This window comes from Bidens hawaiensis, unplaced genomic scaffold (genome assembly GCF_021521415.1).
Source record: "Bidens hawaiensis isolate Kalapana, Puna unplaced genomic scaffold, B.hawaiensis_p1.1 tig00020663_1, whole genome shotgun sequence".
NCBI classification, from domain to species: domain Eukaryota; kingdom Viridiplantae; phylum Streptophyta; class Magnoliopsida; order Asterales; family Asteraceae; genus Bidens; species Bidens hawaiensis.
In genome coordinates this window covers 95700-122217 of record NW_027493168.1, presented here as the reverse complement: position 1 = coordinate 122217, position 26518 = coordinate 95700, and the positions used below count along the sequence as shown (strand labels likewise).

Here is a 26518-nt window from a genome sequence, read left to right as displayed (position 1 = left end):
CACTCACAACTCGATGGATCAACTGGTAAAATACCTAGTGAACAGGATGTTCAAGGAGGCACCCCCTTATCAGGGAAGTTAATTTTCCTTGTTAGTATAGTAGTATGCATTGGAAGTTACTTTAAATTGAATGATTGGTATAAAATTGAATAGAATATAATAAATGGTAACCAATGATTAATTGAAACTGACATAAATAGTAAATTAAAGTAAGTGGAAACTAATCATCAATCGCAACTCAACTCCCATTAGGCTGAGGGGTGTGGGGGCTCTAATGGGGGCTCCAGCCAATAATATTATGACGTGTAGCAGAGAGAGAAACTGGATAAGGGGGGTGTTGGAGCCCCCGTTGGAGCCCCTGGCCCTGGTGTGCAGGGGCTCCAGCGAATTTTTTTTTATTTTTTTATAAATATATTCAAACAACGTATTTTTTTTATTTTTTATAAATCTAGGTTTGGGTATCAATTTCCAGCCATTTTTTTAAAAAAAAGTTGGGAAGATGGGTTGATTTTGGGTTTTATTTTGAAGTTGTGGTGATTGATATGGGTGAAATGGGGTATTTTATAGATGAAAAAAGGTTTTTTTTTTTAATTAAATAAGAGCCCAACGGCTCATTTTATATATCCGACGGGTCTTTGCATACTCCCCTATGCTACTTTACGCTCTCCTCTGCCGCTAACCCCATTACGCCTGCTTTGTTTTTCGTTCGCGCCCCCGCTAGCGCCTGGTGGTGTGGTGGTCGCGCCTGGGGGCGCGAGCGGAGGGGCTCTAGCGCCCCCGTTGAAGCCCCACACCCCTCAGCCTTAGTGGTAACTTTGTGTCATTGTCAATTGTGCATATGTGGAAATTTGAAAGTGGTAATTAAGTATCGATGAAGACATGATTATTAGCTAAAGGTCTCCCTGCTAATATATAGCTGCCAAACTGCTGATGATTAGAATCAATAACTGTCCTGTTGTTTGATAGAAAGTTGGAACGTTTCTTCGTTTGGTTCCCCACCCATGCAGTGAGGATTTCTTATCTAATTTCAAGGTAGAGAACAAAATACAAACTTGAGAAATTTCATTTCAATCACAGGTCATAACTACTCACAAGTTCTATACATAAAGATTGAAACACGTTAAGTATAATTTTGAAATTAAACGAGTTAATATGGGTGTCAAATATATACTTGCCATGAATTAACATGTGTTTGGAAACGTTTCTTACATTATAGTCACACATGTTACACACGTTACACTTGCCAAGAATAAAGACATGTTCCTAGAACAAAGAGGCATCAAAATGTAAATCCCAAAAACCAATAACCCTCAAATGTTCACAACACCAAACATAATGTGTCTAAATTGTAAATTCCACCCTAAGTTGACACAAGGTTATATAAAGTGAACAAGAAGCAAGCAGAAAGTGTGGCTTAAAGTGTTTAAAAAAAAAACCACCACCAGAAAATAAATTATCTTGTTTTTCACTCATTCTCTCTCTACAAACCAATCCTAGAGAGAGAAACAATGGACATCACTTCAACCTCGGCAAACTCTCCGACCAGCCACGGCAGCAGCACCACCTTCCAAACACCACCACTAACTCCAAAACCCGTTTCAAGATCCGACCCGAATCCATACCCGACCACCTTTGTTCAAGCGGACAGCAACAACTTCAAACAAGTAGTCCAGATGCTAACCGGATCCTCCGAAACAGCCAAGAACGCTTCATTAAAACCGACCCAGCAACCAGATCCAGCTTCGGGTAAAGCATCCATACCGCCAATCAAAACGGGTCAACAGAAGAAACAAGGGTTCAAGCTCTACGAACGCAGAAACAGCTTAAATTTAAAGACCGGGTTGATGATAAACCCGAACCCGGGTTCAAAATACGGGTTAATGGTATCGCCCCGGTTTCACGAACGGCTTTCGCCGAGCATTCTCGATTTCCCGTCGTTGGTTTTAAGTCCGGGGACGCCGTTGATTGAAGACCCGTTTAATAAGTCGTCGCCGTCGGTCGGAAACTCGTCGGAGGAAGACAGGGCGATTGCGGAGAAGGGGTTTTATTTACACCCGTCGCCTAGGGCGGCGACGCCTGGTGGGACGGTGGCGCCGCAGCTGTTGCCGTTGTTTCCGGTGACGTCGCCGAGGGTAACTGGCTCGCCGGAATAATATTGGTGTTGGGATGCTTTTTATAATTATTATTATTAAGGTTAGAAATCTTTTGACTCGTTGTACAATTTGATTAAAGAAAAAAAAGACTTATAATTAATTTTCCAAATATTTGGAAAATTGCTTACTTTTGATTCTTGAGATTTTAATTTGGAGTTTTTCTAATTGGGTATCTTTTTTGGTTTATCTTGTTATGAATTATATAATTTTATTTTACAAGTATTGAAAGTGTTAAAATTAATTTGATTAACGTTGTTATTATTATTATTAGTCATTGGTTATTCACACACTCTTTTTGATATTCATACATCTTTTTTAACACATATTTTTTTCTTTTATGTACACCCTCTCTAAAGGGTGTATGAATAACATGTCCCTTATTATTACTATAAAAGTTTTACATGTTTACTTGTTTAAAGCATTCGAATCTCATCCTTTAAATTTTTGTGAGTGGTCTTTGTAAATTAGAGGATAGAGTTAAAAGACTGGTTTTGGATAAATTTTGGATAAAGAAAAGAGAAAAATTAGTAATTTTTTATAAATTTGTGAAAAATTGTTTGTCTATGTATTTTTTTTAATGTTTGTTGAAATTAGTTAGTGAGCATATGACAGAGGATGTAATAACAAATATATAAAAAATATTATTTAACTAAACAAAAAAAATATAACTTTTTAAATATAATTATAGAGATGAAAATGAGTAATGCTCTTATATGAAAAAAAAGATTTTGAAAATCCTAATTTATACTAGAAAAAGAAAATTGATCCTTCGTCTTGTACCGTTTTATCAATTAAATTATTTATTTTTAGCTTTTTTAAGTAAAGGGTAGTAACGTAGTTTTAAGGTGTGTAAAAAATTTAGTCGTATAAATAGAAAAAGCCATCAGTAGTGTCCGGGAAAGATGAGACGGGAAAGATGAGACGTAGGCAAGTCTTACCTCCATCACTGGAACGGAGAGACTGTTTCAACTTTCAAGAAACACTTACGGCTAGAGGTGCACAAACCGGTTTTTTTAAAAAAACCGGTTCGGTTATTAACCGGACCGGTTTTTTTTGGCCCGGAAAAAAACCGGTTCGGTTAATAACCGGACCGGTTAATAACCGGTTTTTTTCTGTCAAAACCCTAACCGGTCTAACAGGTTAGGACCGGTTTAGAAACCGGTTAGAACCGGTTAATAAACCGGTTTTTTTATTAACCGGTTTTTTTTTTTTTTTTTAAATTTCGCGGTTTCAAATACGAATATTTGTTTTTTATATTTTGTACTTAATGAAGACCATTATTTTTTCACAGTATAAACAAACCGGTAACTACAAGGCAAAACGGACTGACCGAAACCATTGTTTGCTTTCGTTGTTAGGGTTCTTTGCTTGGAAGATGAGTATGAGTGTGTGTTGGTGAATGTGTTTTCAACAAACCAAAGATTAAAAACACATAACTTTCATTTATAGTTTTTACATTAAAAATACAAACATTAAATCGTTATCGCATATTCGTAACTCAAAAATACAAACATTAAATCATTAACACTGAAGAAATCTCTGCCAAGAACTGTTGTTCATGATTTAACTCAAAAATACAAACATTAAATCGTGAACTAGCAGATGCTCCTGTTGTTCCCAATCGCAGTTTGTTCATGATTTGCCTCCATGTTTGCTGTTTCTTTAACTAAATTAGAAAAATCCAAATCAACAAGTAAATAAGAGCACATATTAGGAAAAAGAATGCTTAGACACGATTACATGAACAACTTGCTGTTTCTTACTCATGATTTGCCTCCATGTTTGCTGTTTCTTTAACTAATTTTCTTCGCTACCCGATCCCGAGCTATTTCTTAGGTAATCGTCGTACGCGGCTTCTTCATCGGTTATTGGTTGAGTGTGTCCTTCATTGACCTCGTCTTCATGCAAGCCCGCTTCATACTCCATTTCCCCCTCGAGTGAGCGTTGATGTTGTGCCCTATCTAAAGATTCCAAGTAATCCTTGTAGCAAATCGACATCTCTATAGCTGGTGCAGTGAGTCGAGTCCTCCTAATCGATATAACCCTGCCAGAAACAGAAAAAGCAGACTCCGAAGCTACCGTGGAAGCTTGGACCGTTAGTAAATCTTTGGCCATGGCGGCGAGGATCGGAAACTCATCCTTCTTACCTCTCCACCAAGCCAGCAAATCAAGACTTCTAAATTCATCCGGAGTCATGTGTTTCACAAAGTTGGTACCACCATACCTTCCAAGTTCACTGCTTGGGGTGTTTACCCTTTGACGTTTACCGGCGTCTTCCCAAATCATGTAGTACATCCCCATTTCAAGGTCGGTTTGGGATTGGGATTGGGCAACAGCTCTTAACGAGTCATGAATTTGGGAAGACGACCCGTATTTTGTAAGGTAGACATCATACATGTTTGACAAGGTGGTGTTGAAAGCATTCTTTAAAGTTTGGCTATAATAGGGGTTTTGATCGTCGTTTAACCCAAGCTCATCACAAATTTTTTCTATTAAAGCTTCAACACCACCAACATTGATGCAAGGGTTTAACGCAGCAGCACATGTCAAAACAGCGGGTAGTTGTTGAAAATATTTTCTAAATTTTTCTTTCATTTTTACACCCATATCAAAATAAGGTGCACCCCTACAATCAAGTTCACTCAACTTTGTGCACATGACAGCAATTTTTGGTAAAGCAATGTGGCTTGTTGGATAGTAAACCCCGGATAAACTAGTTGTGCAAGATTTAAAAATTTGAAGGACCTCCGTAACGATCTCAATCAATAACCAGTTTCTAGGATCATATGGTGCATATTTACCCCTACTTGACAAAATTTGATGAAACGCAATTAATAATTCTTTTTGTTTGATGGCTTTCTCAAACATATTACAAGTCGAGTTCTATCTTGTTGGACAATCCCAATTTGGCCCCAACCATTGACAATTAGCTTCTACACAAAATTTTTTGTATCTTGAAAATGTTTTATTGTTGCTAAAAACATCTCGTAACATTCTTTTAAAACTGTTTCTTTGCGTTTCGATCACGTTTAACCCATCTTGCACGGCCAAGTTGATAATATGTGCAATGCATCGGCTATGAAAAAACGCTCCATCACAAATAGGTTTATACTTTAATTTTAAATGGCCAACCGCGGCTGTATTGTTGGACGCGTTATCAAACGAAATTGAAAAGATTTTATCTTCAATTTTGTATTGTCGAATGACTTTATCCAAGATTTGAAAAATATTTCTACCCGTGTGCGGGTAATCAAACAATTGAAACGCAACGGTTCGTTTCATCATTTGCCACGACTCGGGGTCAACCCAATGAGCCGTCACACAAATGTATGAGTCGGGCGAACCATGAGGTACCGACCAAACATCCGTTGTTAAGTTTACACCAGTTTGTAAGTTTGAAAAGTATGAAATTAGTTCGGATTTAGCGTTTTTCCATGCTTTAAGACAATCTCTTCTAAGGGTCGAACGACTTACGTGTTGGTAGCGTGGTTGAACATAGTTTTGCATAATCTCCGTGAATTGAGGGTTGTCGAAGTGGTTGAAAGGAAGTGTTTGTTGAATCACAAAGTTTGAAAACTGTTGACGTACCGCTTCAACGTCGTACGTAAACACCCCTCCTTGATTCGTCATCTCCGGCTGCGAACTACTTCCCGCTTCGTCCTTCAAGGCCTTGCAAAAGCGCTGTTGTATATGCGCTTTTAAAGTGGAGTTTGCATCTTTGGCATAGAACTTCAAACAGTGCTTACATCGAGTTTTTTGGCGACCGTTAGACAGTTCGCATAGGTCGAAATGTTGCCACACATCTTGGTTTCGTTTCGTGGGGATGATCCGAACGACCGTTATGTCTGTGTTCGAGGCACCCATGTTGACGGATGAAGCAGCACTTTGGGAGGCCATGATAATAAGAGCGTATAATCGAGTATGAAATAAACGAGTACGAGTATGAAATAAACGACTACGAAATAAGAGCGTATGGAGTGGTAATGTGGTATAATTGAGTGTGAGATAACAAAATAATCGCGTATGAAATAAACGTTTAGAGCTAGTAGAGTTGTATAATCGAGTGTGAGCTAACCTACCCAACCTAAACTATATATAGTTGTTTGTGGGGGTAAAATGTTAAAAAAAACGGCTAGAAATCAAGAAAAAACGGGCAAAAAAGGACCCAAACGGTCATATGGCCGTTTTATAACGGTCAAAAACCGGTTAACCTAAAAACTGGTTAACCGGTTTTTTGGTTAACCGGTTAACCGGTTTTTAGGTTAACCGGTATTAAAAACCGGTTAACCGGTTTTTTAATAACCGGTTTTTAAATTTAACCGGTTTTTTTACTAACCGGTTCAATAACCGGTTTTTGTCCACGAATGAGTAACCGAAGTACTAACCGGCGGTTCAAAAACCGGTCTAACCGGTTTTTTAATAACCGGTTTTTTTGGTTAACCGGTTTTTGACCGTTAACCGGTTAACCGGTTTTTAGGTTAACCGGTATTAAAAACCGGTTAACCGGTTTTTTAATAACCGGTTTTTAAATTTAACCGGTTTTTTTACTAACCGGTTCAATAACCGGTTTTTGTCCACGAATGAGTAACCGAAGTACTAACCGGCGGTTCAAAAACCGGTCTAACCGGTTTTTTAATAACCGGTTTTTCTATTAACCGGTTTTCGGTTAAACCGACCAAACCGATTCTATAACCGGTTTTTTTAAACACCTCTACTTACGGCTCCATGTATACCATTTAAAAATACCCTAAGCAAATTATAATTTATATGATCCATAGATTATCAAGGTAGGTCTAGTAAGTAATATCAAGGTAGGTCTAGTAAGTAAGAAAACTAAAACACCTATGATTTTTTATTCAATATGTTGATTGAAAAAGTGATTATTACTTTAAAGTTTAAAAATTAATGCAATTTAATAGAGTAAATTGACTATTCATAGCGTTTTGATTTTTCTTTGTTGACTCGTATAAACGATGAGTATAAATGTAATTTATGATTAAGAGATTTGCAGTATTATTTGAAATCAAAATGTAAGTACACATGAATATCAAGGTTTTACGTCTGTTTTAGTAATTCATATTTACGTAGGTGTCGTTTCAACTATAAATGTGTTATCAATGTATCATTTATTCAGTCTTTACAATGATATATTAATTTATTAAATTTAAAATTTAACTTTTATTTTATTGCAAAATTCAACAATAAGAATTAAGAACTACGCATATGGGACGTTCATTGTTTTTATTATTGTGAGATTCACATTTTATTTTACTAGGTTACTTTTTAAAAGTTGATTGCTTATAACTTTCTATAATGGGAACCAGAACCTTGTAAAAACCCGACTCAACGCAACCAAAGAACCAATAACTGCTGGGCATATACCAGTTTGTATGTCATATATAGTCCAAGAATTGGCTATAAAACCAATTAGAAACCAACCATACCCGTCGAGTATATACCTACCGGTTTGTATTTCATGGCCAAGGAATCAGGTATAGAACCGGTTCCATGACCGGCTATTATCGTTAAAATCCATTTTATGAGATCTAGCCATTGGTTAACACTTATGGCCGTTTGAGGGTCTTTTTGACCAACTTTAGAATTCTTTTACCTTTTGCATCTATGTGTTGGTATAAATAGGAATCGAATACGTTGTTTTAATCACAACATTCAAAAACACTATCTATTTTCTTAAATCTAAAAAGCTCCGTCGAATGGAATCTGAAAGTGCACAATCCTTTGATGGCGTTGGATATTTGTCGAACAACTTAACAGATTTGGTTAAAAGAACATTACGTTATGGAACAATTGATTTATATAATGCGTGAAAATGCGGAAAGAGCTTGACGCAAGAAATAACATTTTAAAGTCGGGTTGAATCACCAAAATATAAGTTATAAAAAAAACCCGGTTTCAAAACACGTTTTACATACTAGGTCTTGAATCTTACCCTACGCGTTTCCTATTGGGTTGAATTTTCTTCTTCAAAACTGGTTCCACATCCCGGTTCCACCTAGAACTGGTTTGACCTTTGACAGTTCCTGAAAACAGCTTTTCCTAAAAACCCTGTTTTGTGCACCTTTACTTTTAATTATCATGGACCACTTTCCAAATGTTGGTTAGGCTGTTCTCTTTTCTCATAGCCCACTCAGTGCTTCAAACTGATAACATTAATAATAATAATAATAATAATAATATATAAATGTATAGTTACATAAATAATATGCTCGTTAAGCCTCGCGAGCCTAATAATAAAAAAAGGGTATATGAAGCCCGCGAACAACTCTACAACATAAGTTTACGGTGTTCACCCACTTCATGATAATTGTCGCATCAAATCTGCATTTGCGAATTGTTTTTCATAATTGTATATATTTAAGTTTTTTGAGAGAATAAAATGTTGATGTCTTTTAAGATGAAGTTGATGATGCTTTCATGTAGTACAAGGATTCATTAGAGGGTCCGAATCACATGCGAGTGAGTTGTGGTATTTGAATTTCAACAATATCAAATTATGCTATACCTTATAAACATTGTTATGAAAATCCAACGCGATCATTAATCCTTTACCTCACGTGACTTGTCACACAAAAACCTTCAAAAGGGTATTTCTGTAAACGATTCGATCGTCTTAAATCCATGATTCTCGGGAAGTGATACGTTTCCAGGCCTAACCGAGATCACCACCTCCAGACCTGAGACAAGAACATTACAACTTAATTCAAAATAAAACCATAACCCAACTCACTCACACGGGCTGGGCTGGATCATACCAGCGGCCTTTGCTGCTTCTGCTTCTTGAATAACATCGGTTATAAATAAAATATCAGATGGCTTATCAACTCCAAGTGACTCTGAGATTTCTATATAGCTTGTTGCCTCTCTTTTGTACCTGCAAATCGTAGACAATAAAATGAGGCTCACACTAAATACCATATATTAAAGATCAATGAATCAAGTTTTACCCCACTTTGGTGTCGAAAAATCCACATAAATATTTCCTCAAGTCACCATAATTAGTATAGCCAAATATTAACCGTTGTGCTAATCTGCTACCACTTGAATAAATGTACACCTGATTAAAAACAAAGACGTATTCGAGTCAAAGCAAGTTTGGTCAAAAGTCAAAACAGGTCAACTTTTAGTTGGAATCTACCTTTACACCAGAAGCATGCCATCTTTCAAGAGCTGGTGAAACATCATCATACACAACACCTTTTATTTCATTTTTCTCAAACCCGGTGCGCCAAATATGCCCCTGCATTATTGAGAATTAGCAGCCGCGTCCTGAACTCCTGACTAAAGCAACGTGTCATAAATGCTGTCTTTGATTACCTGCAACTGTTTTAGTGACGTGATTTTCCTATCGGCTTTTATCATTTCTTCAACATTAGCAACCAAAGCAGCAATCACCGCCTCTTTGCCCGCATCATCTGACGGAACAGGAACCGCACCCGCAACTCCATTTTGTAAATCATCTTCTACCTTAAAAAACAATCACAACGGGGTTGGCCAAATGGGATGAATTTATTAAATTTATTATTGCATCTTACTTGGGAGCGTAACAACTTGATATCATCTTTAGTATCGACAGTTTCATACGTTTCTTCCAAATGCACACGCACGTTGTCACGCGCATACGGAAAAAGAACATCGGTTACAAATGAAATAGGCGTAGTCGTCCCTTCGATATCCAAAACAACACAACGCTACAAAAAAAGTTAATTACATTTTCATGGAACCATAATCTTAGAGCAAGTGTTATGGAGCGCCAGTAGGGGCGTGAAGAGCACACGCGGACAAGCAGGGCGCCACCACCATAACAACATTCAGGTGAAAGGGCGGCGTTGCTCCATCTTTTGTACTTTTTATTTTGGCATTGGTTATTCACACACCCTTTTTGATATTCAGACACCCTTTTAACACACATTTTATCTTTTATGTACACCCTCTCTAAAGAATCAAAGGGTGTATTATTAACATGTATTTTTAGTTTTCAGCTGATTATTAAACCAATAACACATTTCCAACTCACTTCACTCGATGATTATTTTGCCCCTCCCGTAAAATGTGCCACCGACCTCATCGCTTACGTGTCGCCTATTCAACTAGGCGTTTTCACTTTTCACCCTCCCATAACACAGACACAGTCTTAAGTCTTACATTTAATTAATAAGATAGCAAAACAAACTTACTGGAGTTGTTTCAGCTTGATTGCTTGTAAGAGCCTTTGCTTTGAGATCCAAAATTCTTTTGGTTTTCTGGGTCGGACCATACCTTCGGGTCGAATGGTCCAAATTCAATTGGTTACGTTTGATTGCAGCTTCAAAGTAACAGTGATAGCATTCTGCCTGAAATTTAAGTATAGTGACAATATAATATAGATAGATGTTTAAGGATCAAACTGACGGCCGCTTGAAATAGACATTAACACTGAGAGAGTTTGTAAGTACCTTAATAGGATTTGAACATTTGGGAGGTTTTGGCAATGGGGAAAACAGAAGTGATTGACTTGAAGTTGGAGATAACACAAACATGTTGTCTTCTCTTCTATGTTCTTTCTTTTGGACACCTAGTGTTTATCCTTTTTTCTTTTTTTTTACCTGGAATAAAAAAAAACATTTTAAAATTGGCAGGAAAAATAATCGCCACATAAATTAGGAAACAGGGTATGGAGCAAAATCAGTTTGGTTATAAGACTATATGTTAAGTGGTTCGGTTAGTTAAAGCGTTACGATATTACCACGGACGTAATGGTCCATAACTAACCTAAATTAACAAGTTGAGCCCTCTTGGGCGTTAAGGAGATGGCGAGGAGAGGGCGGCTGGTTAGGAGCCGACATGGTGTTGTGGTTTGGTAGATGGTTAAAGGTTGAGGTAGATGGCGTCACCTCTTTTGGCACCTCAACAACAAATAGTCTAATGAGGAAAATGTGAAGATCGACATTAACGGGTGAAACCTACATTATAGTATATATAAAAATTTTTGGGTGTTGGATCATTCAATAATGTTTTGGTACATTAATCCATCTTTAGTAATTCATGATTACAACCGACCGAGTTTAGGGTTTCATTTTATAAACTCGAGCTTATAATTGCTCGTTAAGTTGTTAGACTAAACTTGTTTATAGTTAATCTACATAGGAATGTTAAAATTGCGTTTATTTATTTACTTATCACATGTTTAATATATGAGCTATGACAGCACACGATTGCTTCAAGTATCCAATTCCAACTCCAACCTTTGATGGTACGACTGTATGAGTTGATAGTATACTATATATAGTAGATTAGTCTTGTTAGCTTCAGTCTAAGTTGCACGGGCAAACTATATTTATAAAAACAATAGGTTCATTAGATTTTGAAGAACGATAGTCGGCCCGACTAAAGTTGAAAAGGCTATAGAAGATGTCATAACTCTTCTCAAACATAAAGTTGGTTGTTTAAAAACAATTGAAGGCATAACCCCCACGATGAACCATAGATAACCCTAGTGTATTATGATTGGCTTCCATATTTGTAAGCTAGGAAAGTTTAGATTTGACAAAACAAGTCGTGCTGTGTTAAACCAGCCCAACACGACACGGCACGTTTGACACAACTACTGAACCTAAACATGTCTCATTTAACTTAAAATGACATTTTGTTAAGTATTAACATCTACAAGTTTAATAAGTAGGTTATACAACACATTTAACACAATTAAAGCTAAACAAAACTGGCAACATAAGTAGCACCAGATGCCACATTTAACACAATTTAATATAGACAATTGAAGAGGTAGGTCCCAGCAGAGGTGGTTAGGACCCGCAAGACTCCCTTAAAAGGAGACGTCTGCGCAGTTGAACACGCAAGACTCCTTAAACGGACGTCTGCGCAGTTGAACGCGCAGACTTCACCATAGGGACGTCTGCGCCGCGACCTACCAGACCCGCAGGACCCACCACGCTCAGAGTTGTGACGACCTCACATGCGGTACGCAAGCTGGTCCCGCAGGAAATGCCTCCCTATGGTTTCCAAGTAACCCGCCTGTTCCCGCAGGCGTGGGTACCCGCCATTAGGGACTGGCCACCCGCGCAGCATGGCTACACGCATAAGGCTTAACACTCATAATAATTCAGCAGTCACCTGAAGAAGGAATGAGCAAAGTCGGGAACATTCCCGCATAAAGGCGGGAGGGGGAAAACTCCCGCCTAAATGGGCCAGTCCGTATAATAATGGAGGATCTTTTGTGATACCTGACGAGGTATGGACAAAAGATCTGACCAAGGATACGACAGCTCACTGACAGCAGCATGGCAGACAACACGCCACAGCACTGTGACCAATAGCCGCCGCCCGCTCACCAACTCCTGCCATACCACGTGCCTAGCCTGTAGTTGGTGGAAAAGGAAAAGTGAACAGCACGCCTGGTCACTATCAGCCGCTGCCTATCCACCAATTACCAGCAGAGCACGTGTGTAGGCCACAGTTGGCAGAGTAGTAGGCCGGCTAAACCTCCTTGGAAACCCACCTTCGGCTATAAAAGACATCAAATGGTATTATCATTTCATCATCATATATCATCTAATATCTTGTATAATTTACCTGATAACTGCTCTAGTATTAATAACATACTTTTATAATCAAAGAGTAATATAGACTGATTCTCACGCCGGAGGGTGGTCACAAGGAGGAACCCCCCCCCCCCTTTCTTAGTGACGAGCTCACGGTGTCTGTTTTGCAGGTTATCGGAAGAACCATCTTGCCGGAATTAACCCCTCGTGGGAAACGTCTATCTAACCCTCAGGTTACTTGTAATCTGACCGGGTTCGACTGGTGTTTCTTCATTGGCGCCATCCGTGCATAAAGCTAGAACTTTATTTTTCTCCAGTTTTTTCAAAATTTCTGGAAAGATGGTTAAGGATACTCCGGTCCCAAAACCGAGTAACCAAGAGACTCCGGTAATTACGACCCCAGCTATAAGGGGGAATACCGAGTACACAAACTTTACGAACACTACCCCGGCTACCCAAGCCGGGGCAAGTGAAGTAAATAATCAGACACTGGGATTCACCGATACCCAGTTAGAAAATCAACAGACGAGGCTCCCCTGCCAAACACTCGATGAGGTTAAAGCATGGGCCGAAGCACGTCAAAGAGAGTTCCAAGCTGAGTTGGATGAACGTTTACGTTCACTCCAACAAGTGGAAGAATTCGAATACGACGATGATTCGGAGGAATCCGAGGAAGACGCGAACCCTCGCCATAGGGCGAAAGGGAAGCGTAAAGAAACGGATTCCCAACCTAGAAGGCGTTTTGGAGAAGCATTCAGTCCAATAAACGTGGGCAACAGCCCACGGGACTTCTCCAAAACATTCACGCCAACTGCGGCAAGGGCGGGAACGTCCAAATTTGCAAGGGACATTGCGGAAGCAATCGCCCCAAGAAGTGCCAAACAAATGTCCAACATAGGCACGTACGATGGTATTTCTGACCCTGACGATCACTTGAACAGATTCATCGCGGGGGCGACCGCAGTAACTGGACGGAACCCACGTGGTGTTATATGTTCCAAATGACGCTGGTCGGGGCAGCTAGAGCATGGTTCGACCGTCTGCCGGTCCACCACATCTACGATTGGGCAGACTTCCAACAGAAGTTCAGCCAACACTTTAGTCAGCAAAGAAAGTACACTGAGGAGCAGTGGACAATCCTCAAGTGCGTCCGAGAGGAGGAAGAATCTTTGCCTGACTTCATCACTCGCTTCAACTCGAAGAAGCTAAGCCTGGGCAACGTTAGCGAGGATCTCGTTCGAGCCGCTTTCATCCAGGGCGCAAACGACCCGGAACTCATCCGCACCCTAACGGGCAAAGATGGCATGCCATCCACATGGGATGCCATCATGACCGCAGCTAAACGCTTTGCGGAAACTGAGAGGCAACTGGGCAGAGATCTTCCGCAGAGCACGAACCTCTACACCCAGAAGACGAGGGAAAACAATGTCCTTACCGCCCGATTGAACAAAAAACGGAAGCTGGGCATTTGGCAGTCAAGGGTAAACTTTGACACCCCGTACGGCTTCCAACATCGGTTGGGCGGAAGAGATAACGTGAAACCGGAGAAGAACTCCAGGTGGACGCCACTCACAAAGAGTGTGTCCGAGATATTCGCCACGGAGGAGCTCTCGTGGCCAAAGGCTCCGTTTATCCGACATCGCCACAATGCTGACCGGAGAAAGTATTGTGATTTTCACAAAACCAAGGGTCACAACACTGAAGAATGCCTAGACGTAAAGAACTTGGTCGAAGCATTTGTCAAGGATGGGACACTCGCGCACCTTGTGGCGAAGTGAGCGTCGAGCAGCTGATGCGTGAACCCCAGCTGGGGAAACGCACGAATAAAATTGCAGCTTCAACGGAGACTACACACTGCGTAAGCAACGAGATCCCGAACAAGATACATGTCGGCTCGATGGTGCTCCCATCCAAGCCACGTCTAATGGGAGCTCAATTACACAGTTTATGTAGATCAATTCCAAATTTGTAAAGAAAAGGCCTAGAGCCACTTCTAATGGAAACGATTCTCCTTCAAATTGAAGCTGATGATTTTACATTTTTATTTTATGAACTTTGCACATGGAGATGCCGGTATCCACCGCATCAAGTGAAGAATCGTTGCGCAGGGAAGGCGGCAAAACCCGCACAAACCCAAAAGCATCAAACCTTCACGCAGGTCAGTTAAAGGGGAAAGGTTCAGCCATCCCACTATGTGAAAGTGCCGGTGTATCCGCATGAATCCTGGTAGAGGAAGCTGAACACTAACCTATTAACAACCACGCGTTGAACGGTCGATTCGAACACTAATGCCGGTATTCACCGTATCAAGTGAAGAATCATTGCGGAGGGAAGGCGGCAAAACACGCACAAACCCAAAAGCATCAAACCTTCACGCAGGTCAGTTAAAGGGGAAAGGTTCAGCCATCCCACTATGTGAAAGTGCCGGTATATCCGCATGAATCCTGGTAGAGGAAGCTGAACACTAACCTATTAACAACCACGCGTTGAACGGTCGATTCGAACACTAATGCCGGTATTCACCGCATCAAGTGAAGAATCGTTGCGTAGGGAAGGCGGCAAAACCCGCATAAACCCAGAAAATGACAAGACCTTCACGCAGGACAGTTAAAGGGGAAGAGTTCAGCCATCCCACTATGTGAAAGTGCCGGTATACCCGCACGAATCCTGGTAGCGGAAGCTGAACACTAACTCATTAACAACCGCGCGTCGAACGGTTAAAAGTCATTCTGAAAGGATAAGGAAAAACCTACGCGCAGGTCAGACATAGGTAAAGTTTAGCCATCCTACCAAGTGCAAGTGCCGGTCCTATCCGCACACTCACAAAGGGGGAAGCAAAACTTCAACCTACTGTCAACCACATTCAAGGTTAACTTATTCTAAACACTTGGGAAATCGCTAATTTAAACTAAGTATGCAAGTCATATAAGGTTTATAAAGCAATGAACCCAAAGGAAATAACAGTCTTATCCGCAAAAAGATTTGTATTTCACGAAAGATATATTACAAGAATGCCCGGGTAACTACCCGCCTACAAAACAAAATCTATAGTCTATCCTAGCAGCGGGAAGGGATCTTCAGAATCAAGCTTCAGGACCACTTCCACTTGGACCCGCCCCATCAGCAGAGCGTGGCGGTTCAAGGAAAGCCTTGAGGATAGCAAGTCCATCATCAGCAGCAGCGACTTCCTTCACCTTCTCCACCACCGGATGCGGGAAGGCGGCATATTGGTTCACCGCTTGGTCATATGCAGCTTCGGTGTCCACATCGAACAAAGGGAAGTTGGAAGGCGGGACGCCTTTCTCAACGAACCCTAGACCAAGCAGGAAGCCGGCCTTTTCCCCATCCTCATGAGAAGCGTTGAGGGCTGCGCTCATGGCATCATCGTAAGTAGTCTCTGAGAAGACCCGATGCACAACCTACAAAGAAAATACAAGTGTCAAACACCTTTTCTATGTACAAAGGAAAGCGTGAAGACGTAAAGCTAAACATACCTGAGACAACGCTTCTCGAAGAAGCCATTCCTTGGCAACCAGAGCTTCTTGGAGGGCGGCTTGAGCTTGGGTGCGGGCGCGTTCGGCTTCGCTTTTGTTAAGGTTGGCAAGTAGCACTTCCTTTGCAGCAGCCTCTTCAACGCCCTTAAGCTTCCGCTCGGTGTGGTCAAGCACGCCCCTCTGGTCCAGGATCTCTTGGAGCTTCTTGGCATCTTCCATCGCCAAGGCATCATGAGCACGTTGGAGAGCCTCTAATTTGGCCTTGAGCTCCTCGTTCTCCACGCGTAAAGGCTCAGCAACGGCTTCAGCCTTGGTGGCCCTCTCGGTTGCGTTCCTCGCAGTCTCCTTAGCCAGCCGAAGCTGTTCGTTAACAGCTTGGGCAGCCTTGAAGCGGGCCTCGAGTCGCGCTTGAACCTCAACCTCGAGGGCCTTGAAGGCCTTCTCTTTCTCCGCAGCAGCTGCGGCCAACTGTTGGTTCTCCTCCCGAAGAGCCCGCGCTTGAGATACTTCCTTGGCGCGAGCTGCTTTCAACTTGTCGTTTTCACGACAAAGCAGCTCGACGCGCGGCTGCATCCGGGCCAGGAGAACCCGAAGCTCATTGGTTAGCCTACCCTCCTGGTAGCTAGCCATGGCTTCCCCCAACGCACCATGGGGAGCAGCGTGGCGAGCCCATTCCACGCACTCCACAGGGGTACGAAGGGTTGTTCCTCGGCGGATGTTCCATCGCGGAACATACACTTCATTGGAATCCGGCACTGCAAAAGAAACAAAGCAGTTAGGAAAAGATGAAGAAAAATATAAAGGCCAAAAGAACCCTACGCACCTGTAGGGTCGACCACAGGCCGATAGCCACCGAACCCATCACCTGAACCTAAGGGAAATCCATCCAAAAGGTCGGGCAGATGAGAAGGTGACAAAGATTGGCGAGAAGCCCCGCGCGTACCTGATGGGCCGGCCGTCGTTGCCGGTGGCGGAGGCATAGTAGCGGCCGCCGTGGTCGCCGCCGCAGAATCCGCAGCAATCGTAACCGCCGGCTCGGTGAAAGATGCTGTAAAAATCGCACTTACCACCGGCGGTGACGTCATCTCGGCTGGAACAGTCGGCTCAAGTGAGTGAGCAACTGATCCAGCGGAAGCAGGCGCAGGCGCCTGGGTCGTCGCCTCAGGTAGGCTGACCGAGCCTACCGTCATCGGCGGAGGGGTACTCCTCTGCGCTCCACCCTGGAATGCGTCAACATCCACGCCTGCACAAAAAGATAAGTGTTTCAATAAATTTATAAAGTGACAAATCTACAGAAATAAGGATGTTTGTACTTACGGGTTTTCTTGAGCCTGAACGTACGAACGGGCGGGGACGAGCCCGATGGAGCCGGTCTCTTGATGCCGGTCACCGTCGTCGTCGTTGGTTCTCCGGAGGTAACAGTCGTAGCCTCCGGAGCAGTGGTCTTCTCACCACCGGGGTTCCCCGCCACCTCTTCACTATCTGACTCAGTGTCAGATAGAAGCACCGGATCAGCTGTGGAGGCCACCTTCTCCTTCCCTTTCCCGCCGGCAGCCTTCTTCTTCCGCACCAGCGGAGGACCATCTGCGGATTCCTCAGAAGAAGACAGGATGTCAGGAATTCCAGCAGCGGGTACAGCATTGAGGGGTTGAGGATAGAGTATCGCCTTACCTGGCCGCCGGTGGCTCAGGATCTCGTGGCCCAGCGGATAGACCTCCACAAACCGATCCGCCGTCTGTTCCAGGATGGGCAACTCGTTCTCGTCTAGAGCACGAGTGCCCACCCGCACGGGACCGTCAGCTTCCCGCGGGTACAGGAGCGACTCCAAATCATTCCCCTCTGAAAGAAAAGAAACAGTTAGAAGACAAACTCATATCAGCAAGAAAGACAAGACATACCATAAGGAATAGAGTTCAAACCATATTCGAGAAGGATGGAAAACCGAGACGCCTCCTTCCATACCCGGCTCATCCCGAGCATCACCATCCCGGACTCCGCAAACCGGTAAACCGGAGATTGGACCCGGGATATCTTCGCGAACCATTCCGCCTCCTGGTAGTTGGAAGCGTGAAGGCTCGGAAGCGCTTGCCCCTTCTTAAACTTCATGGCAATGGGGATGGCGCGGGCAGAAATGTAGAAGAACTCCCGCTTCCACGATCGGAGACTGCGCTCGGTCACGCAAATCTTCAAACCCTTAATACGGGTTGTCATGGTGTACCACCCCTGGATGCACCTCCAAGTATAGAAGGTCATCAGGCGGTCCACATAGGGCTCAATACCCAGAATCCGGCACACCCACTCGAAGTGCCGGATCTTGGCAATCGCCATCGGATGCACCTCGGTCAGGTGCACACCGTGCCTCTCCAGGACACGGTACACAAACTTTGTCAATGGGAACCTAAGGTTCCCATAAACAAAGAATGCAGCATATACCCCGATCTTGCCACTAGAGGCATCGTACACAGTCTGGTGGGGTTCAGGAAACTCAGGCTCAAGAGACTCAAGCATGAATTTTCTGACGACATACTGGTACTGATCGACGGGTAGAGCACACTGGCACTCGCCAGCAGTACTCCTATCGTCGGCTACAGCTTCAGCATCATGGGAAGACATATTGCAGAGGAAGAAGAAACGATTTCGGAGGAATGCTCAACTGAATAAGGGAGTATTCACCAGAAATCGCCTTAGAGATGAAAGAGAAGAAGTGAAGTTGGGAATTACAAAGGACCTTCTTCCCCTTTATATAGTGATCGCAATTAATGCGGTGAATTTAATGCGAAGGAGAGAGAAATTGAAGGTGCAATGAAACCGTGACATGTGGCACCGGGCAAGCTGGCAACAGCTGTTGACAGGACGAGTACCATTAATTTCGCGGCCACGCGCCCGAAAAATCGCGCCCACGCGCCGTAAAAAGCGTCTGGAATGACCATATAATGTCACGTCGCCATAACTTCCTGCACGTCCTGACACAGTCAGAAGAAACCGTCGCACGACGACTGTTCTTATCCTTTCACCAACTTCAAATTTCAAAGATTCAAAAAGATTCGAAAAGTAAGCGGGAAAAACCCCTTACCCTGGCTATCCAGTTCACCGTAAGACGGCTGCGGGTACAGTGTTAAGGCAAGACCCTTCACATACCTAGCACCCGCAGGGAACAGAAGCCAAGAGTACCCAACTATGAAGACGGGTGCGGGTACAGTGTTAAGGCAAAACCCTTCACATACCTAGCACCCGCAGGGCACGGAAACCGGAAAAACCCAATTATGAAGCCGGGTGCGGGTACAGTGTTAAGGCAAAACCCTTCACATACCTAGCACCCGCAGGGCACGGAAACCGGAAAAACCCAATCATGAAGCCAGGTGCGGGTACAGTGTTAAGGCAAAACCCTTCACATACCTAGCACCCGCAGGGCACGGAAACCGGAAAAACCCAATCATGAAGCCGGGTGCGGGTACAGTGTTAAGGCAAAACCCTTCACATACCTAGCACCCGCAGGGCACGGAAACCGGAAAAACCCAATTATGAAGCCGGGTGCGGGTACAGTGTTAAGGCAAAACCCTTCACATACCTAGCACCCGCAGGACACGGAAACCGGAAAAACCCAATTATGAAGCCGGGTGCGGGTACAGTGTTAAGGCAAAACCCTTCACATACCTAGCACCCACAGGGAAGTGAAGCCGAAAATATCTTGGCATTCCACCCAACTACAAAACGGGCACAGGTACAGTGTTAAGGCAAAACCCTTCACATACCTAACACCCGTAAAAAGTCATACCTCGGCACCCAATTGTAAGTCGGGCGCGGGTACAGTGTTAAGGCAAAACCCTTCACATACCTAGCACCCGCAGGGGATTAAACGCCAGGAACACCTCGGCAACCATAAGTCAGGTGCGGGTGCAGTGTTAAGGCAAAACCCTTCACGCACCTAGCCCTGCAGGGATTTAACGCCAGGGATACCTTGGGAGTAAAGTAACTAATAAGACGAAGTGCGGGTACAGCGTCAAGGCAAAACCCTTCGCATACCGAGCGCTCCATGGGAATTGAAACCAAGAAGGATCTTCTGGGCCATGCTTGCAGAAACGGGATTAACATCCCCGCATAGCGGGAACGTCAAGAACTAGATTGTTTGAAACTTCAGGATGGAATTGGTGGTTATAACATGATTGATCACTATGTTCAAAACCACCAAGACCTCATGGAGAATCTACACAAAAGGTTCTAAACGCTCCTGACTTGCGGGGAGGTTACAGACCTATCCGCATCATCCCAGAGATCAAGCAGAACATTGGGAAATTCTGCGTAACATTGGGAAACCCGTGGGTAAGACTTCCCGCGGAAAACCCATAAAACTAAACCCTTTTCAAAAACCCCTTGCTTAAGTCCAAAAGTTCACCTCACTTTATTAAACATTCATGAGAAGAACATTGGACTGGGGGGACTTGAAGAGGTAGGTCCCAGCAGAGGTGGTTAGGACCCGCAAGACTCCCTTAAAAGGAGACGTCTGCGCAGTTGAACACGCAAGACTCCTTAAACGGACGTCTGCGCAGTTGAACGCGCAGACTTCACCATAGGGACGTCTGCGCCGCGACCTACCAGACCCGCAGGACCCACCACGCTCAGAGTTGTGACGACCTCACATGCGGTACGCAAGCTGGTCCCGCAGGAAATGCCTCCCTATGGTTTCCAAGTAACCCGCCTGTTCCCGCAGGCGTGGGTACCCGCCATTAGGGACTGGCCACCCGCGCAGCATGGCTACACGCATAAGGCTTAACACTCATAATAATTCAGCAGTCACCTGAAGAAGGAATGAGCAAAGTCGGGAACATTCCCGCATAAAGGCGGGAGGGGGAAAACTCCCGCCTAAATGGGCCAGTCCGTATAATAATGGAGGATCTTTTGTGATACATGACGAGGTATGGACAAAAGATCTGACCAAGGATACGACAGCTCACTGACAGCAGCATGGCAGACAACACGCCACAGCACTGTGACCAATAGCCGCCGCCCGCTCACCAACTCCTGCCATACCACGTGCCTAGCCTGTAGTTGGTGGAAAAGGAAAAGTGAACAGCACGCCTGGTCACTATCAGCCGCTGCCTATCCACCAATTACCAGCAGAGCACGTGTGTAGGCCACAGTTGGCAGAGTAGTAGGCCGGCTAAACCTCATTGGAAACCCACCTTCGGCTATAAAAGACATCAAATGGTATTATCATTTCATCATCATATATCATCTAATATCTTGTATAATTTACCTGATAACTGCTCTAGTATTAATAACATACTTTTATAATCAAAGAGTAATATAGATTGATTCTCACGCCGGAGGGTGGTCACAAGGAGAAACCCCCCCCCCCCTTTCTTAGTGACGAGCTCACGGTGTCTGTTTTGCAGGTTATCGGAAGAACCATCTTGCCGGAATTAACCCCTCGTGGGAAACGTCTATCTAACCCTCAGGTTACTTGTAATCTGACCGGGTTCGACCGGTGTTTCTTCAACAATACAATACACAAATTACACGACATGTTAACACAAATATCAACAAAACTCACTAAACACGATTAGTAAAAAATATACTAACACATCAAAAATAAAATTACCAAAGCTTACAACCCATATTTAATTATTTATAAATCTATAAAACCACGTCCCTCTAAGGCTCTAATAAACAAGTCATAAACGTGCCATGCCAATCTATCAACCAATATGACAACGATACGCAGAGGTGCATAAATCAGATTTTTCAAATACCTGTTTTCGGGTACTGGAAAATCGGGTATTGGCAATACCCAGGTTAGGTTCGGGTTCGGGTATTGTCTAAAAAACTATACCCTATGCATTGGGTTCGGGTCGGGTATATAACTGGGCATTCTATAATCGAGTATTTGAATAACCTATTTCCGGGTATTGAAAAACCTTATTTTCAGGTCTTTTTCTGGGAATTTTTTGGGTATAGATTGAATTTTTAAAGGGTTGCACTTTTTAAGGGTATTTTCGGGTATTTTTCAGGTATTTTTAGGGTATAGATCGGGTATTTGAAAAACACGATTCCGGGTTTGGAACGTGTTATGGTTTTCGGGTATTACCGGGTACAAATTAGGGTACAAGCTTTGATACTGGAATGCATACCCTATCTGTATCCTATGGGTAGGGTTGGGTACAAGATCAAACAGTAGAAACCCTGGTATAAAAAAACCTTTTCCGAATATTTTTTTGGATCCGGTTCCAAGTTCAGTAGTTTTATGCACCTCTAACAATACGGGTTATGTATCTCATAAACAGGTTAAGCAGGTTACGGGTTCCACCGGTTAAATAAAATTTGTTTGAAAAGTATTTGGGTACGGTGCTGCCCAAATCTGGATATATTATAAACATTGTAGTCTGGAACAACATATCCAGTTTTATCCATTGACGTTGTTCTCCAATGGGTAAAGGCACTGATAAGTTGGTGAAGAACACGAAGCAACTGTTGGACAGTCAATTCAAGTTCTTCAATCGTCATTTAGGCGAACCCTTGGCTCATCTTATTGACCTGCCGGTTAAAATCATCCTATCTCCTTTCACTCTCGCCAACGACATCTCCGGCTCGGCTCCTCGCGGCTTCGGCATCCCGGAGTTCATCTCCAAGCTCTCGTATTCTGCAATATTCGTAAGTCCTTCGTCCTTCAATTTGGATTTGAAGCAGTACATATGTCAATTCCATGAATGATATCATGGATTAGGTCACTTTAATTACAGTTTTATCGCAACTACAAGTAGTTTTGTGATAGTTAGGGTTTGGTATGTATTGGGACTAACGAGTCTATGTTCTGCTGTTCGGAGTGTAGCTCGAGCTCGGCTCTGGCTTGGCTCAAATATTATTAATTAATTAATTTATTTTATTTATTTACGTTTTAAATTAGTTTTATTTGTTTTGAGAAGAACGTTAAGTGAGCCTAAGCTCGGCTCGAGCTTGTGTAGCTCCTTAAATGAGCCAAAGCTTGACGTGAGCTTGACTGTGCAGTGTGAAATTAATACATATAGAGGTCTCAAATAGCAATGGTTTTAAAAATCTCGCCTAGGCGTTGATTAATCCTCGATTGATCGCTAGCCGTTACCCCACCAATTACTAGTCACCGATTAATCGCTATTTGGTCAAAATCGGACAAAATCAACAAATTATATAAAAAATATGGTAAATATTTATGTATATTTGAAAATACTTATTAGTTCCAAACTTCCAATCCTGATTAATCCCTGTTAGTCGCTAGTCCCTATCACACCGCCTGGCTAGCGGCTAGCTTCACACACAAGGCTCGGGCTCGATAACTAAACGAGCTTTATTTGAGGCTTGGTCTCGCTCGAGCTTGAAAAAGCTCGGTTTGTTTCGAGTTTTTTATTGATCCGTTCACGAGTAGCTTGCGAGCAGCTCGGCTCGTTGGCACCCTGTTATGCTTATTGTTGCTTATGTTCAGGCTGTTGCTGCTCTTGGGACTTGTGACATTGCATTGGAATTGGGGAAGAAAGTGATATGTCAAAGGTGATTATAGCTTTAATTGAGTCTATTTGCAGCTTAAAGATGCAGTAGGTTGTTAGTATCTGTTTGATTTGAAATATTGTGGCTAGTTTTAACATCATATTTCAATAAATTACAGAGACTGCCAAACTTGCAGTGGATGGAATGCTTTAAGGTGTACTATGTGCAGAGGCACAGGGAAAGTCATGTACCAGGTTAAAAACTACACATTAAGAAGGTACGTTAGACATAATGTAACATTGCATTTTTATAGACTTCAAAACATTTAACTTTGTTAAAAAAAATGTTTTCAGTGGGGAGAAAGCAACAGCTGAAGCTATTGCAGATGCCATAGCTGAAAACAGAGCAGAGCTTGTGCATCTTCCCGCCACCATGGATCTTAATGTTCTGTTGCCCTCCAAAGACTGTGACATGTGTGACGGATCTGTAAGCAAGTTGACAGTATTAATAATCTTTAAATACTTTTAGTTTTGTGTAAAACACTGGTTTAATAATGTTGCAGGGCGTGATGAAATGCCCTGAGTGCAAGGATAAATTACAAGTCAGGATTTCTGCTGATGACGTAAGCACCGTTTATCTAATTTTGGCCTTAAATTATACGAATGCATTATTTAATATTTTACCACTTTGCAGATTATTGATCCTCCATGGAAAGCATACAACGTAATGAAGAAAATGGACTATCCTTACGAGGTACGTCATGTTTTATTTTTTAGTAATAACATTTACGAAATTACTCTCACCTCAAATTGTTCATTTCAGCATATTATAGACAGCATGAAAGACCCAAGCATTGCTGCATTTTGGTTAATTACAATGCCCCAAATTATGGGAGGATTTGAATATGATGATAAAGTCAAACAGAAAATTTGGTGGCAATACAAGGTTTCTTTCTTTTCTTTTAATGTTTTTCTAGCTAAAAATATGTTTCAATAAAATTACTAAACTACCCATTTTGATTCACGTTCAGGAAAATATGCGGTATGATCAGCTTCGAGATGCTGTAGCCAAGAGAAAACCAGGATGGGAGTATTTGCAACAAGTGAGACATAATTATTAACGTGATATTTTATTTATTCAAGTAATTGATTATACATTATATTATTATTGGAATCAGGGTTTGATAGCAATGGATCCTGAACGTGCAAGAAACGATCCGGTGGTAGTTAAGAACATTCCTTACTACAAAGCAAAAACTGCATTAGAGGCGGATGTCATGAAGCTTAATCCGCCACCACGACCTCAAAACTGGGGGGTATGCTTTATTTACTTTGCGAGTCAAAACAAGTCGGGTTGACTTTTACAAATATGTTTTGTCCATTTCAATAATATTGTGAAATCGAGTGTGCAGGAGCTCAATGTTCCACTAAATGAATCTTCATGGAGTGAGGAAGACTTAAAAGATCCTAAAAAGTTGTATGAAATGACGGTTCTTTTAAAGGCCCAACGAGAAATTGGAGAAAAGATTTTGGATGATCAGTGGGAAACAAAATGGCGTCAAGAACAGGTAATAATGTGATATTTAATAAAATAAGTAGTATTTTTATGTGAGATTTTGTCAAACTAGTGTGTGGAAATTATTTTGTTTTGTAGTTGAACAAGATGTTGGAAGAGAAGCTGCAACCATATATTCAAAATATTGAAAATGGTGTTCTTCCTCAACCAATATTAGCTGGTCCCCCGAAAAAACGATCAGAAGGTTGTTCTCTCTACTATTTAGCAACTAAGGTTTGTGATTTTTTGGTTTTGTTAAGGTTTTTAATTTGTTTCGATGCTTGACAGAAGAATCCTCGACCTAGAAGATGGTGGTTTTTTTGATGATGAGAGGTATGTGCCAGGTGTTCTGAGATACGGTAACAGAGCTAGGTAATCGGTGTATGTTTTAGTGTTTAATATATATAAACTACATTTGATTTTAAATGTACTAACATTTTTGGTTCTATATTTATTTTAAGATCATCAAGCTCTTTAGTAAATCATATTAGGCTTTTCATTCTTATTCCACAACAAAAAACCCTTTTTCGCTTTCACTTGAAAAGAATATGTTCAGGATTTCACTTGGAAAAGAATATGTTCCATACTATTGAATTATGTTTATAGCCATAAGTATCTATTTGTTTTCAATTCCCTAAATTTATATTCGATGCGAAAACCGACATTTGAGTATGGTTTTGTTAATGAATTGAACTCGGTTCGCTTTGGATTTTGATTTATTCGGGGTTAAATTCAATACTGAACGCCATTGTTAGGATGGTTGTTGCAGTTGGGTTAGTTAAGCGCCATGTCATTGCCACGTAGGCATTGGGGGGGGGGTGTTTAATTGACCCACTCGTTAGCTAGGGTGTCGTGGGTTAATAAGCCAGTTATGGATGACGGGGTAAATAAAGGAAAAAAAGATTGATTGGTTGTTAGTGGGTGGCTCCACCTTTTTTATGTTATAAACGCTAGTTATTGTGTTAACTAACACCCATAACGCCTGGCACTATGTAGCCGGGCGTTATGGGTGCACCATCTTCTTTAATGCCCTTTTTGCATCTAAAAAAACCAGCCTTAACAAGCACTGTGCTGAATCTTATAAGAAACTACTTTTGTTATTAATTTAGTATATTGAATATCTATAAAATAAATTACCCTAAAGTTTATCAATGTAAAACATTATTATTATATCAGACAAAAATGGTTTGTAACGAATTAATTTGTGAGAATCTCAAGTAAAAACTAAATTATACTAAAATCTGCAACGAACTACATTGATGATTAGGGCTTTAGCCAAACTGAACGAGACCTTGTGTATCGATGA

The 26518-nt window shown here is 42.1% G+C and overlaps 2 protein-coding genes and 1 pseudogene across 2 annotated transcripts; 2 read left to right on the top strand and 1 right to left on the bottom strand.

Moving 5' to 3' along the window:
• The first annotated feature begins 1288 nt into the window (after positions 1-1288).
• Positions 1289-2261, top strand: LOC143561346 (VQ motif-containing protein 4 pseudogene; annotated as a pseudogene).
• Positions 2262-8643: 6382 nt separating this feature from the next.
• LOC143561319 (putative bifunctional methylthioribulose-1-phosphate dehydratase/enolase-phosphatase E1) lies at positions 8644-10717 on the bottom strand. Its single transcript, XM_077049438.1, has 8 exons — positions 10607-10717; positions 10349-10504; positions 9707-9862; positions 9489-9638; positions 9310-9411; positions 9119-9228; positions 8927-9045; positions 8644-8848 (listed from the first exon to the last, which is right to left on the bottom strand). The coding sequence occupies exons 1-8, from the start codon at positions 10688-10690 to the stop codon at positions 8751-8753; spliced, it is 975 nt and encodes a 324-aa protein (XP_076905553.1). The 5' UTR covers positions 10691-10717; the 3' UTR covers positions 8644-8750.
• Positions 10718-22598: 11881 nt separating this feature from the next.
• Positions 22599-25694, top strand: LOC143561345 (uncharacterized). Its single transcript, XM_077049460.1, has 12 exons — positions 22599-22851; positions 23657-23721; positions 23837-23935; positions 24012-24144; positions 24221-24280; positions 24352-24411; positions 24481-24603; positions 24689-24760; positions 24836-24973; positions 25070-25225; positions 25312-25417; positions 25501-25694. Exons 1-12 carry the CDS (start codon positions 22627-22629, stop codon positions 25515-25517), a joined length of 1254 nt encoding a protein of 417 aa, XP_076905575.1. The 5' UTR covers positions 22599-22626; the 3' UTR covers positions 25518-25694.
• The last annotated feature ends 824 nt before the right edge of the window (positions 25695-26518 follow it).

Excerpts from the sequence above, each read along its gene's own strand:
- LOC143561319 (XM_077049438.1), bottom strand. The coding sequence starts at position 10,690 with ATGTTTGTGTTATCTCCAACTTCAAGTCAATCACTTCTGTTTTCCCCA. Across the intron at positions 10,505-10,606 it reads AATGTTCAAATCCTATTAAG|GCAGAATGCTATCACTGTTA; the intron begins GTACTTACAAAC and ends CTTAAATTTCAG. Across the intron at positions 9,412-9,488 it reads CGTCACTAAAACAGTTGCAG|GGGCATATTTGGCGCACCGG; the intron begins GTAATCAAAGAC and ends TCAATAATGCAG.
- LOC143561345 (XM_077049460.1), top strand. The coding sequence starts at position 22,627 with ATGGGTAAAGGCACTGATAAGTTGGTGAAGAACACGAAGCAACTGTTG. Across the intron at positions 24,145-24,220 it reads GTGACATGTGTGACGGATCT|GGCGTGATGAAATGCCCTGA; the intron begins GTAAGCAAGTTG and ends ATAATGTTGCAG. Across the intron at positions 24,281-24,351 it reads TCAGGATTTCTGCTGATGAC|ATTATTGATCCTCCATGGAA; the intron begins GTAAGCACCGTT and ends ACCACTTTGCAG.